This window comes from Oculina patagonica, chromosome 6 (assembly GCF_052425735.1).
Source record: "Oculina patagonica isolate OP01 chromosome 6, crgOcupat, whole genome shotgun sequence".
NCBI lineage: Eukaryota > Metazoa > Cnidaria > Anthozoa > Scleractinia > Oculinidae > Oculina > Oculina patagonica.
Genome location: NC_135763.1, coordinates 12,735,801 through 12,748,239, shown reverse-complemented (window position 1 = coordinate 12,748,239; position 12,439 = coordinate 12,735,801). Strand labels below are relative to the sequence as shown.

Below are 12,439 nucleotides of genomic sequence, written 5' to 3'. Positions count from 1 at the left end.
GTTTGAACAGTGCAATTAAAGCCGCCTTTGTCTTTAGATATCGAGCGACAAAAGAAAAAATATATAAAAAAGTACAATGGTATTTTCTCCAGTAAGGTCATTTTCAGTAAGAAAGTCTTCCCTTCCAGGGCTATATACTCCGAGTATATAGCGAGTAACTGCATAAAAAATTGATTAGCAGTTCGCTTTCTCAGACAGTCCCAAGGTGAACAAGATAAATTGAAAGTTCTTGATCATAAAAAATTCGCCGAAAAATCTAAAAATAGCCTTGCTTGGTGATGCCGATTCGAGTACTAGTCAGAATAGGAGGTGCGTGTTACTTGTAATGAGCTCCAAGGTCGGGGTGCTTTATCGCTATTAATTCAAGACGGACGGCACCAGATTGAACTCCTGGCATCAATTCAAGTGTTTGTTGTTTTCCTGATGTGGTCGCTTAGTAATTCATGGTTAGCAAGTGACCCAAAACCTTCTGCAGGTAATTACTTATCTGCAAATACCTCATGTAGGATTAAATATATCACCGAACACAAAGTGTGGACGACAGGTGATTAATAATATGTTGTTTTAGTGGATAATAAAAGGCAAGTTATCTGTCATGGTAATTATTGGAAATCATTTTCAACGCGGATTAGAGACTTGAACGTGCTTGTAGAAACCTTGATCAAAATGATACAATCTGAGCGCACGGAAATGTGAAATATTATAATACTTAAAATTAATCTTTCATGACAGAAATAACCAAGTCGGGTCACGTAAACGCAAATAAATAATTAGTTTGACCAGGATCAATCTTGAAATCTTTCTTGTGTGTAAGCCGAAAGGAAAATGCAGAAGATTCGAAGTGGAAACTTGGACATCGTTCAAACTTCGTTTTAACTAAGAGTTTTGAGACAGTATCAAAATATAGCTGATATGAGATCCGTTTGCAAAGGAAGTTCTAAACTCAATAAGGAAACAGAAGTTTAAAATTAACATTGATTCATGATCAGCTTTTTTAAACATTTCTGGCAGTTCTTAAAGCTTTCTTTTACAAAGTGCTGCTAAAATACCGGCTGAAATACAACTGATTTATTTCAGTGATTGATGTTTGGTCTGTGCCGTCTAAAGCGTTCATCTCGAAACTTCAGTTCTTAATGTACTTTTGTCAGTAGTTCGTGCCCTTAAAATACAACTGCTTATTCTCTAACAAGAAACAGCGCTTGGCTTAGAGGGGGCAAAAAGTCTTTTTCTTATAAACCACTAACAAATTTATCGATGACAAAAGACATTTGCTGTCGCACCATATACTGAGCATATGGTCTGCAAATGGTTTTGTTTTGGTTTATCTCAGTTCAGCGGGCAACTGAACTCTGCATAAATGAATCATTGCTTGAAACTGTTTTGACTTCCGTAACTCTTGAATAAAAACAAACTCAACCACACAGGAAACAAACGGAATTCTCAGACAAATTACCTGCAGGAAGGAACGAAGCCTCGCCGGTTTTATCAGAGAGATAGAAAAGTAAGATTTAACCCAATCGGTTTCGGCATCACTGGAAAAACTAACAAAATCTTTCCTGAAGCAAACCGGCGACATTTTTAAGAAAGGAATGCAAGGAATACTGCCTGTATTCCGTCCTGAACATTTTAAATACTAAGGAGATGTTATCAGAAAATGATCGCATTTTACTGTGCTCCATATTTCAACACAGCTAAAGAACTATTAATGATAAAGTAAAACCACGGCATGAAAAGTCTGGTGTTGATAAAAATCATCGTAGTATGGGACTTCCTATGGGGTTGATAATTCTCTTATTAGAGGGCAGACATGAGGTTATGCCTGGGGCATTATTCCTCTTTGTTTTCGTCTATTATTGTATCAGTCGGGCACGTATTTAATCTGTGTATGTGTTTAACTTGTTGTTGTCCTTCTCAATTTTTCTTCTGTTACTGAACTTCTCGAGCCAACAACACCATTTTACCGGACAAGGTTTAGATTCTTCGGATATAAGGAACGACGAGCATTTTGATAACAGAAAAATTCTTAGTTACTCAGTTACAAGTTCATCGTAGCAGTTTCCATTGTCTCTCGATTTGAAGTCACGACTGACTAATCTAGTTAGTTGACTTTTATTTATCATTCAAGGCAAGGGAGCAAATTGCTGTCTATTCCATAATTAGCCCAGGATAACCTTTCTTCATTTATTGATTCTGAAATATTTTGCACCGTTGTATTTGGTTTTGATCTACATTTAGTCACTTCAAACCTTACACGGTTCATATTTGTGAAGGTTTGCAATTTTTGCAAATCTAACGTCGAAAAAAGTTAGTGTTATATATTTTATTTTTTATTTTTCAAATAAGTTTCAAGTTTTTTTTTTCAAATAAGTTTAAATGGCCCAGCTCACCACGAGTCTCTCGTAGCTCAGTTGGTTAGAGTGCCCAAACGGTATCTGGGAGGCCATGGGTTCGATTCCCGTCGGGGAGTCAGAATTTTTCTTTGTCCCATGCTTGTGTCATTGTTGAAAAATTCATCTTCTTTATTTATCACCGAGCTTAAAATTTACCATCTTTATTATTTACAAGTTTCAAGTTGTTCTTCTTTGTTGTCTTGTTTCAACTTTTACTTTTCTGTTTTCTTGAGATTTTATTTTTTTTGAAACAAGGTATGTTATCTTTTTCTCATTCTTCTTTTTATTGTTTATTTATTTATTTGTTTGTTTGTTTGTTTTTGTCTATTTTCTTAAAGAACATCTAGTTGCAAGGATGTATACATTGTAAAAACTGTACGAGAAACAGTCTCTCAGAAGCTATTTATCTTGAGGTCTGGGAGTCCTAACTTCCAGTTAAGTATTTGCTTGTGTAAAAATATAGAAGTGAATATATAGAATATTGATATTCGACAATTATTTTCAATTTCTAAGGAAATTACGAGAATATCTCTTTAGAGCTACAGTAATGAATAAGATCACGATCAGAACTTTTATTCTATGCCAAAACGGAATTCAATAAGCAGGGTTTTTTTACAATCTTCTACAAAAAGCATACAAAAATAGGAACCATAAATGTTCTTCATTGAGCCCGAAAGGCTAGCCCCAGTCTTCTCCATCCAACAAATCAAAACCAAAGATTTGTTAATTTTTTCTGTCGTTTTTCACCAGCAACAAACTAACAAACTATTTTAAGCAAGTTATTAAGAACTATTTATACTTTAGTATTCAAAGTTTTTCTTGTACGTGGTATAAATATGGATTAATTTCTTGTAAACAATGAAACAAAGAGATTGCTTAAGAGCAACATATCAAGAGCTAATTTACGACAAGCAAAAGGCCAAAGCATAATATCGGCTTTTTTGTGGAGCCTTTTAGTAACAGAACTTTGTTTTGAATAAAAACAAATTAGGGACAACGCGACTCAACGGAGGGCAGGTCATGAAATCGGCGCGCTTTATCAGCGAGACAACATGAATTTCAATCAGCGTGGCTTTATCAACAGAATATCAGGCTCACAGATCTTTGTCGGTATTCAATTAAGGGTCCTTGTTTATCCGGGCTCGGCGTTTTCATTCAAGTTTAATGCCTCAATTAAACCGATACCAAAACATTGAACAGGGCCAAGCTGACCAAGTTCAAGTTCTTGTTTTCGGCTGTAAAATAGCAACGGTTTTGATTGCGAAAACGTGCGGAAAAAATCTTAATCGCACAGCTTTCTGGATAATTAGGCTCACAATGTTGGCACGCATATTCCATTTGCGCACTTTGTGTTGAATCAGTTCAACAAAATTAGTTGTTTATTCAGGCGGAAGGATTTTTTGAAAGCCGTCTTTGAAGTCACGCCTTGTCAGACAAGAATAGAAAAAGGATCGAACCCGCCAGTAGATAATGACAAGGTGCACAACAGAATAGAATAATTTATCTCAATACATACTTCATTGGTCTTCATTAAAAAAATCGAAGAGTTTATTAGCCTTCTTAACTCGAGACGCGCACTTTCAGAAAAATGTTTGATCAGAAACTATAAGCTTTTGAATTGACGAAACACAAGATTTCAAAAACTTCTTGCTTCTTGTATCGAACGAATTGACTTTCTAGGTTTTCTATATTCACCCGATTGCGTCTGGAAAGAAACTGGCGTTATCGCAAATGCACAGAATCCAAAACAGAGGTTAATTAGAATTCCTCGGGGAAAACGTTTTTCGGTGATAATTGGAAAACATCGCATAAATGCATTTTAATAACTTGCTGAAATCTCCAACAGAAGCGCTTCCTGAATATTAAAAATCAGAACAATTTCCGCTGGACGTGTATTATTATACTTGCTAAGAACGCCCCGACAAAGACCGCAAATTGCGTCGTCGCGCTTTCATCTAGCTCATCTTGCGGCACCTTTAATTCCGACCACTTCAAATCCGATTGGCTCGCCGACGAGGTGGAACTATAGCAACAAACCACCTGTCTTCAAAACAAAGACATGATTGACAGGTTGACAGGCGCAGCAGGCATGGTAAGGTTTGACATTTACAATTTCAAAGCAAATAACGAATGAGAGTCATCAATGGATATTACTTGCAGTTGCGGCTTTTCTCTGTAAAGTGACGGATGAGTTTCTTGTTAGTTCAGTCTTTTAACAAAGAAATGAAGCACCCGAGGAGATCGATGTCGGCTTTCAGCCGTTCTCTGGGTCCACTGTTCATCTTTCTTCTTGTCTGTTTGCCAGGATTGCTGGGGAAAAAATCGAAATGTCAAAAAATCACGATCCCACTTTGCGCGAACATTGGCTACAACACAACGCGTTTCCCGAACTTTTTGGGCCAAGAAACCCAAGAGGATGCCGCAGCCAAAATTCACGAATTTACTCCGCTGGTGGCAGTGAACTGCGCGCCACAGTTGCGATTTTTTCTGTGCTCTGTGTTTGCGCCTATGTGTGCTGAAGGACTCGATCATCCGATCTACTCTTGTAGGTCTATGTGTGAAGCTGCGCGCAATGGTTGCACTCCGGTGATGCAGAAATTTGGATTTGACTGGCCCGATACTCTGGATTGCAGTCAAATGCCGTTTCAAGGCGACCCGCGCGCCAAGAGCGATCCTAGCAAATTGTGCATGGCCGCGCCGAATTTGGATCACCAATCCGTGAACATGACGGAATTTTGGAAAAATTTCGACTCAATGGATCCAAAATATAAAGAAGTGTTGAAACGATTAGGACAACTGCCCGGCTCATGGGGACCCGATCAGTCAACAGTTTCTCCGACTACAAGCAAGGATGCAGGGCAAATATATCCCAATCAGACCGATATTGGAGCTGTCAGTATTCCATCTTTATGCAAAAACGACTCAAGAAATGCGCTCGCCCCGAAGTTTGTCACCGTCGAAAAATACGACATGTGTGTTCCCAAGTGCGGAGAGGACGTGTTCTTCACTGCAAGCAACAGACGGTTTGTTCAGACATGGGTCACAGTTTGGTCCATATTGTGTTTCTTTTCGACTGCATTTACCGTCCTAACGTTCGCGATCGACACGACAAGATTTAAATATCCCGAGAGGCCAATAATTTTCTTGTCGCTGTGCTACAATTTCTACTCGATCGCCTTCATAGTGAGAGCAATCGCTGGCACGGAGAACATTGTTTGCGACAAGGCGAACCATTATGTGGTCGCGGCGGGGATGAATATTGCAGACCACGCTGGCTGCTCAGTTGTCTTTCTCATGCTCTATTACTTCGGAATGGCCTCTGCACTGTGGTGGGTTGCCTTAACTTTCGCCTGGTTTTTATCCGCGGGATTAAAGTGGGGACAAGAAGCGATCGAAGCGAAAGCCACTTATTTTCACATCGTCGCCTGGACGGTTCCCGCCGTTCAGACCATCATTGTACTCATCTTGAGAAAAGTTGACGCTGATGAGCTGACCGGGATCTGTTATGTGGGGAACAGCGATCAGAAAAACCTAGGGGGGTATGTACTCGCACCGTTATGTTTCTATCTCATTGTTGGAACACTGTTTTTGTTGGCGGGATTCATTGCGCTGTTCCGCATTCGCACAGTTTTGAAAAACAAAGAGACTGATACGAACAAACTCGAGAAACTCATGGTCAGAATCGGGGTGTTTTCCATTCTGTACACCGTCCCCGTCACTTCCGTGGTCGCTTGCTACTTTTACGAGCACGCAAATATGGATCGCTGGCGAATGAACGTTTTGAGATGTCAAGGGGACGAGGCTTGCATGGAGGATCAAGGCCCGAGCGTGGAACTTTTCACCGTAAAATACTTTATGCTTCTAGCGGTGGGCATTACATCGAACATGTGGATTTGGTCCACGAAAACGTGCCAATCTTGGCGTAGGTTTTACCGAAAAAAATGCGACGGCGATACCGAGAAATCCGCCGAGAAGAAACCGCTCACGCCAACATCCCAGCACTCATCGAACAGTTTCAAATCAAATCAAGCAAGAAGCGCGGCAAGCCACATGCCCTACGCATTTAACGCGCCAGTCCCTTGCTCGCAAAGCTCTTCAACAGCTGTTACTTCGCTGCCTGTTCCTACGATGAGTTTGCCTCAAAGCAAAGCGAGCAGTGTCGCGGCTGGCGCTTCTGTGTGAGAGAAAATAAACAGGCTAATATTTCGTCTGACCGCGCGGTAAAAACAGAAACATTACCGGCCGCGAATGAATAAAAGTTTTTCGTAAAAGAAAACAGATCAGCGTTACGCTTTGACACCTATATGGTTTCAGATGGCCGATTTATGCGATTAGGAACTATGATACAGCACGCCTTCGAGGAAGGAAAATCAGTCTTAGTCGGTCGCTCACCGACAATTTTTACGGCGAAATAGCGCGACGGGAAAGCAAGAAGCGCTTTGAAAAAGACCACGCTCGCACGTACGTGTATTGAATTGAGCGGCGTTCTGAGACAATATGGAACGAAACTTGAAATCGTGTCATGTCCCGCGGATTTAATTACTTCCACTTGAGAAAAGAATCGAGTTGATGAAAAGGTTTGTTGAATATCAAAACATTGAGAAAAGATACAAGCGAAATTCAGACACGTCCTCGCGTCGGAAAAAAGAAGCTTTCACAGAATTTGTTTCACAGCGCTTTCAGCGCTAGCGTTGCGACAAGGACAAAAAACATCTTGCCTTTATTGCGTCTTTGTTAAATTATTCGGTTATAAGCGATAACAGTGTTAAGAGTTTCCTTAACTAAATGAGGCGAGAACATTTACAACTTTTAACTGCACAATACATTTTTAAACGGTCAAAGATAACTTTAGACGGTGTTATCCCGATTCCATGCTGAGAATCCATGTTGTTAGTTGTTAACTTTTTGCTATGTGGATTTTTCGCCCAGGAGGGGCCGAATGTAATTACAGAGAAGAACGTATTTGCAATTCATATTTTCGCTAGGTTGTCAACAGTCTTGATTGCTTAATTCGCGTCAGGTTTTCATATATAAACGCAATCAGCCGTAATATAGCATAAATGCGTTCCATACGCTGCTGGTTTCAAATGTTATCGCCGTTTAAATAGCTACGAGTTTAGGAATAACGCCAGTGGAAGAGCAAGTGTTACCAAAATGTAAATTACCACGCTTTATTCTCAATTATTAAACACTATTTATATCTGACATATAAAATTCATCGTGCTATTCAACTTAATACGCATAGATTTGTCATTCACAGCTTGTGGTTTTCAGTACGTCTGAATTTTTTTCAGTCTTGTTGTCGTAGAAAATAAAGTTCATCTTTTATGACAGTATTGCGTTTCCTTACTGGTCGATGTCAAGTGAAATTGACTACTGTAATTGATTTCCATGACATCTGAAATCTCTGAGAAAATTTTTCAATAAGATTTTTCATTTAGCTGTCACTAAGAAATAAACATTTCCAATAAAGCATTTTTGTTCTCGACAATTACGAAAGATCCCGCGCGTCGCGGTATTGAAACCACGTTGACAAAAACTGAGCGAGACGACTGTGGAGTAGATTTTCAAAAACAACTGTGCTTAAAACTTGATCACCCACAGTATGCAAGAAAACGGCTTCTTTGATTTCAATCCAATTAATCATTCATTAAAACCAACACAAACAATTACTATAAGAGCACGTTCAAGGGGTGACCGGACTCGACCACGAAACACGTCTGCCAAACCCTAAAGCTTTAGACACGGAAAAACTTCTTGTATCTTGTTAAGGTTGTCTCCGGGCGTAAAACCGAATTGCCCATAAAAATGTCCCTTGTGGTATACCGTTTCCGGGCTCAAAGGCCATGCCATCGCGTCGAGGGTGATATTATTCTTGGCGAAAAATTAGGACAGTAGAAATTAACAAAAGGCAAAAATATCCTTCAATAGAAATCAGATCGGAACTCGAGATTGTTGTTATAAGATCTGTATGCCTCCTTGACGAAAAGAACTAAAACAGGCATAAAAAGTTTGGTCAGAATGACAGAAGTTTGACCTTTATGGGTGACGCTAAGCACCTAGTTTCCTTTTCACGACTCGTTTGTAAGTATTCAAATTACAAATACTTTTCTACGAAAGGATTTTTAAACACAGGTGAAAATGGATTTAAGCTCTCCGGCCTTAGCTTTTGGTTGAAAAAGTGACTGATTAGTATTGACCTGCGATATCACTTTTCATATCTCGAGTTACGACATTTATTGCATGATCGGTAAATAATTGCACGTATACGAACTTCGTTTCAGGAAACCGCGCACACATCGCACACCGCGCACACATCGGGGGCGAGTATGTAAACACGAACAAAATTAACCCTTTTTCCCAGGTACCCTGCATTCTTTTGTCGAAAATTAGCGAGTGAAAAAAAAAAATCAAAATAAATTTGCCGTTTCCTAAAAGCTTTCTTTATTCTAATTGACATAAATCGGATGAGAGCGGATTTTAATGGACTTCTTGAACGTAAAGTAAGTAATCTTCGATTATTCTCAGAACTTTCAACGGGGATTCGAACTAAACCCATCCAGAACATTTGGTTACATCAAGTCACATATTGAAAAGGCTAAAATCCAATGTTGGCATTAATTGTAATTTAAAATCCATTTTGTTTTATCTTAAGATAACCTCAAGTTGTTTACAGCGAACAAAAGACGTGCTATTATCCAAAACCGACAAATCTCTTAAAAGTTCCCTGAGGCGCAATTTATTTTGGAACACAGGCGCCACTTTTGCCTTTATTCTTTGTGTGGGAACACCACATCCATTAGGAAATGAACTGATGTTGAACTATCACGAAAACAAATCTCTAAACTACATAAACGAAAATGCTAATGCACGAAAGAGACCAGTTCGTCCAAGTGAGATCTGTTATGGACCATTAACTACAAGACGAGTTGTGCAATACATCCTTCTTGATTTAAATACATTTTTAATTTTTATATTGGTACCTATCGCAAGTCGAAAAGATAATTTACAATATTCAGCTTTAGGAAACCGGACCCAGTTGTGGTATCCTTGGCTAAGGAAAGAGCCATCCTTTCATTAGTTTTAGATAGTTGAAAAACTGAGATGCGATGATTCTTAGCTTTTACCCTCCGAAGTGCATAATGTTATTGTTAAGCTCTTAAAGTCTTGAGAATTTGGTTTTGATCAGAACGTCTCGCCTGCTGCTCGACAATGTAGGGAGAAGTGAAATGTTAATCTCTGTTGGCAATTAAGGGATAATTAGCCAAGTAAACTTCACAACCGGTAAATAAACAAGTACAATTTACTGATGAGAATTTAATGGCAAATCCAAGTGACAAGAGACCACCAAGATTTTTCGCCGTTGTTGTTGTTTGCCTGTATTGTAAAGTGCAAGGAGTCGCTGGGTTTGGAGACTTAAAAATTGACTCCTGTGTGTGTTTGGGTTTCCTGTCGCAGTTTTTTGGCGGTGACTTATGAAAAAGAGAAGAAGAGAAGCGGTTTCGGTGTACCCTGACCAGCAAAGCGTGCGAACGGCCTCAGATATTAGCGGGTTATCATTTTTCCGGCTAAAATATCGAGACAGAACTCTCTGCCAAGATTGTGGCGGCATCTGTTGCCGCTGAATCAAGAACGCCTATTTCCTGAAATTTAATTAGCTCATGAAAGCTTCCAACTCTGAGCTGATTAATCAACTTTTATGAGTGTCTCACGATAATAATGCGCCGTTGAAGACTGTGGACAGGCGGTTTTTGCTTCTGAAATTCTACCGCGCGATCGGAAAAGTCGGAAAGGCTAAAATTATGCAAGCAAGGGAAAAAATCTTTCTTTCTTCGCCACTCGCTGCTCGATCTCAATTCGCATTCGCGTCACATGCAAGAAAGAAAAGCATAAAAGTAGACACGCCCCAAGATTATGTTCCTTAAAATTCTCCCAAGTATCAACAATAAGAATGTAAAGTTAATAGAAAGGAGAATTGATATGAAGATTACTCGCTACTCGCTCAACATCAATCGTTTGCAATTACAATAAAACTGTTTTTTAGTGTTTTAGGTGGATTTCATCAAAGATGAGGAGTTTCTTGAGTCTTCCCAATGTTAATAACCTGTTATTCAAAAGCAAACTGTAAATAAAACTTGTGCTTTTAGTCTTATCACTCGAAGCTCTACTACTTTTAGTAAGTTAATTAATTACTATTACAGGCAATTCAAGGAAACTGTTATTGTAATTATCGTTATTATTTTATTTTAAATTACTTTTTAATTTTTATTTATTTTAGTGGTATGCCTGTCAGTTAGCTGGTAGATCTCATTAACTTTAAATAAAGTTATCCTTGTGCTTAGTCCCAAACCAACGAAAGGAAAGAAGGGCGGGAAAAAAGAACAGTTAGGGGCGAGCACGGTGAAAGAAGAGAGGGAAGGGAAATTCTTTTCCTTTCTTTTCGTTTCCCCTCTACTAATCATATTTGGGCTTGCCCTAATTTTCAATCTTTGTTCGCTCCCTTTAACCTTTTCCTTTCCTTTCCTTTGTAAGCCTTTTGTATGCAGTCTTTTCCTTTTTTGTCTGGCTACGGGCGTTAGCCACATAAACACTGTGTTACCTTAGTAAAGTGGGATTTGATCCCACAACTTCCGGAACAAATATTCCTTGGATAGTCATTTCCGCGAAATCACACCCACGAATCTCTCCTGTTCGACCTCGTAGCTAATACTATCGAAAGGCGTTTAGTGAAAAAGCTGAAAATCTGCGACAGTGCGGCCTAGTGGTTAGAGCGCTGGACTAGTACATCCAGAGGTCTCGGGTTCAAATCCACCTCCCTGTCACTAGATTGGATTTGTGTTCGGTGGTCTCGAATTCAACTCCTCTACGCTTTGTTAATAGTCAACTGGTCAGCCTCCTGCCAGTTGGGGTGTTTTAACAAGTTTCAATTCGATTTATAATATTTGTTTATCGATTTACTGTGTCCACAATTAGCACAGCAGTGTTAAATACATTATTTATTTAAAAAAAAACTTGAAATAAGCTCTTTGTACTACAGGAAATTTTCAAGTCAATAAGCCTTGGATAAAACGTTTAGAATGAAACAAACCATGTTTACTGAGCTAGAAACTTCTTTTTAAGAAACTGATGTCTAAGCTTTGGAATGAGTACGGGGCATGTCGGGTGTCGCGGATAAAACAACGGAACCCGTGGGTCCAAAATTTACGGAGGTCAAAGTTTCTCGCTTTATTCGAGTGATGTCATTTCCTTGCTAAGTTTAATGTGCACGCGGAAGGAATTTACAGAGCTCACACCCTTTCAAAATGAGCACTCAGTCAACTGAAATAACCTATCAACAAAAGTCTCTACTATTGAAAGAGGAGTTTAAGTAATCCCGCCGGAGACGACGTTTTTTGATAATTGTTGTTTTACAAGGATCTCCGTTGATATATCCAGACTAGACCAGTTTGGTTTTTTTCTCTCGCTGTGAGTTTTTTCTCTCGGTGTCAGAAAACTGACCGCCGTAGTTAGCGTCCCCCATAAAAAGAAGAATATGGACATTTTAATTTAACGTTGTTTAATGAGAAGATGGCTGACTCGAGCTCAGAGCCACCGTGCTGCTCATTTTAACCTTTCCTTGAATGACAATTCCACCCGTTTCTGTACCCACTAGCTTCGCCAGCGCACGTTACAAATTGGGACAAGTCCGTTCTTTGTTGTCAAACATTAAAAACTCATCAAATTTCCCACGAGGTTTAATTTTAATTAAAATTTATTTTTCAGGTGTTGCATCGCCTATACGAGGGTATAACAATTGACGTAGAAGACATAGAGTCTGCTCGCAGGCTCCGCTGAGATGCTTCTAAAACGTCACGTCGCTTGCGCAGGCCTAAAAAAAATCACTTCATGTTGTTCAATTTTTATATCATTTTAAGATTTTTGGCTTAAAAAATGGCTTAAATGTACCCAATGGCTAACGCACTTGCAAAGCCCTGCACTGCTCTCCGGTTTTGAGGAATCAATCAATATCAATCAATCAATTTACCAACAACCGTTCGAACAATCAATCA

General features: G+C 39.3%; 1 protein-coding gene across 1 annotated transcript; it reads left to right on the top strand.

The window, feature by feature from the left end:
* The first annotated feature begins 4,504 nt into the window (after positions 1 to 4,504).
* On the top strand, positions 4,505 to 7,723 carry LOC144658854 (frizzled-10-B-like). The gene has a single exon (XM_078519335.1). The coding sequence runs from the start codon at positions 4,578 to 4,580 to the stop codon at positions 6,570 to 6,572; it is 1,995 nt and encodes a 664-aa protein (XP_078375461.1). The 5' UTR covers positions 4,505 to 4,577; the 3' UTR covers positions 6,573 to 7,723.
* The last annotated feature ends 4,716 nt before the right edge of the window (positions 7,724 to 12,439 follow it).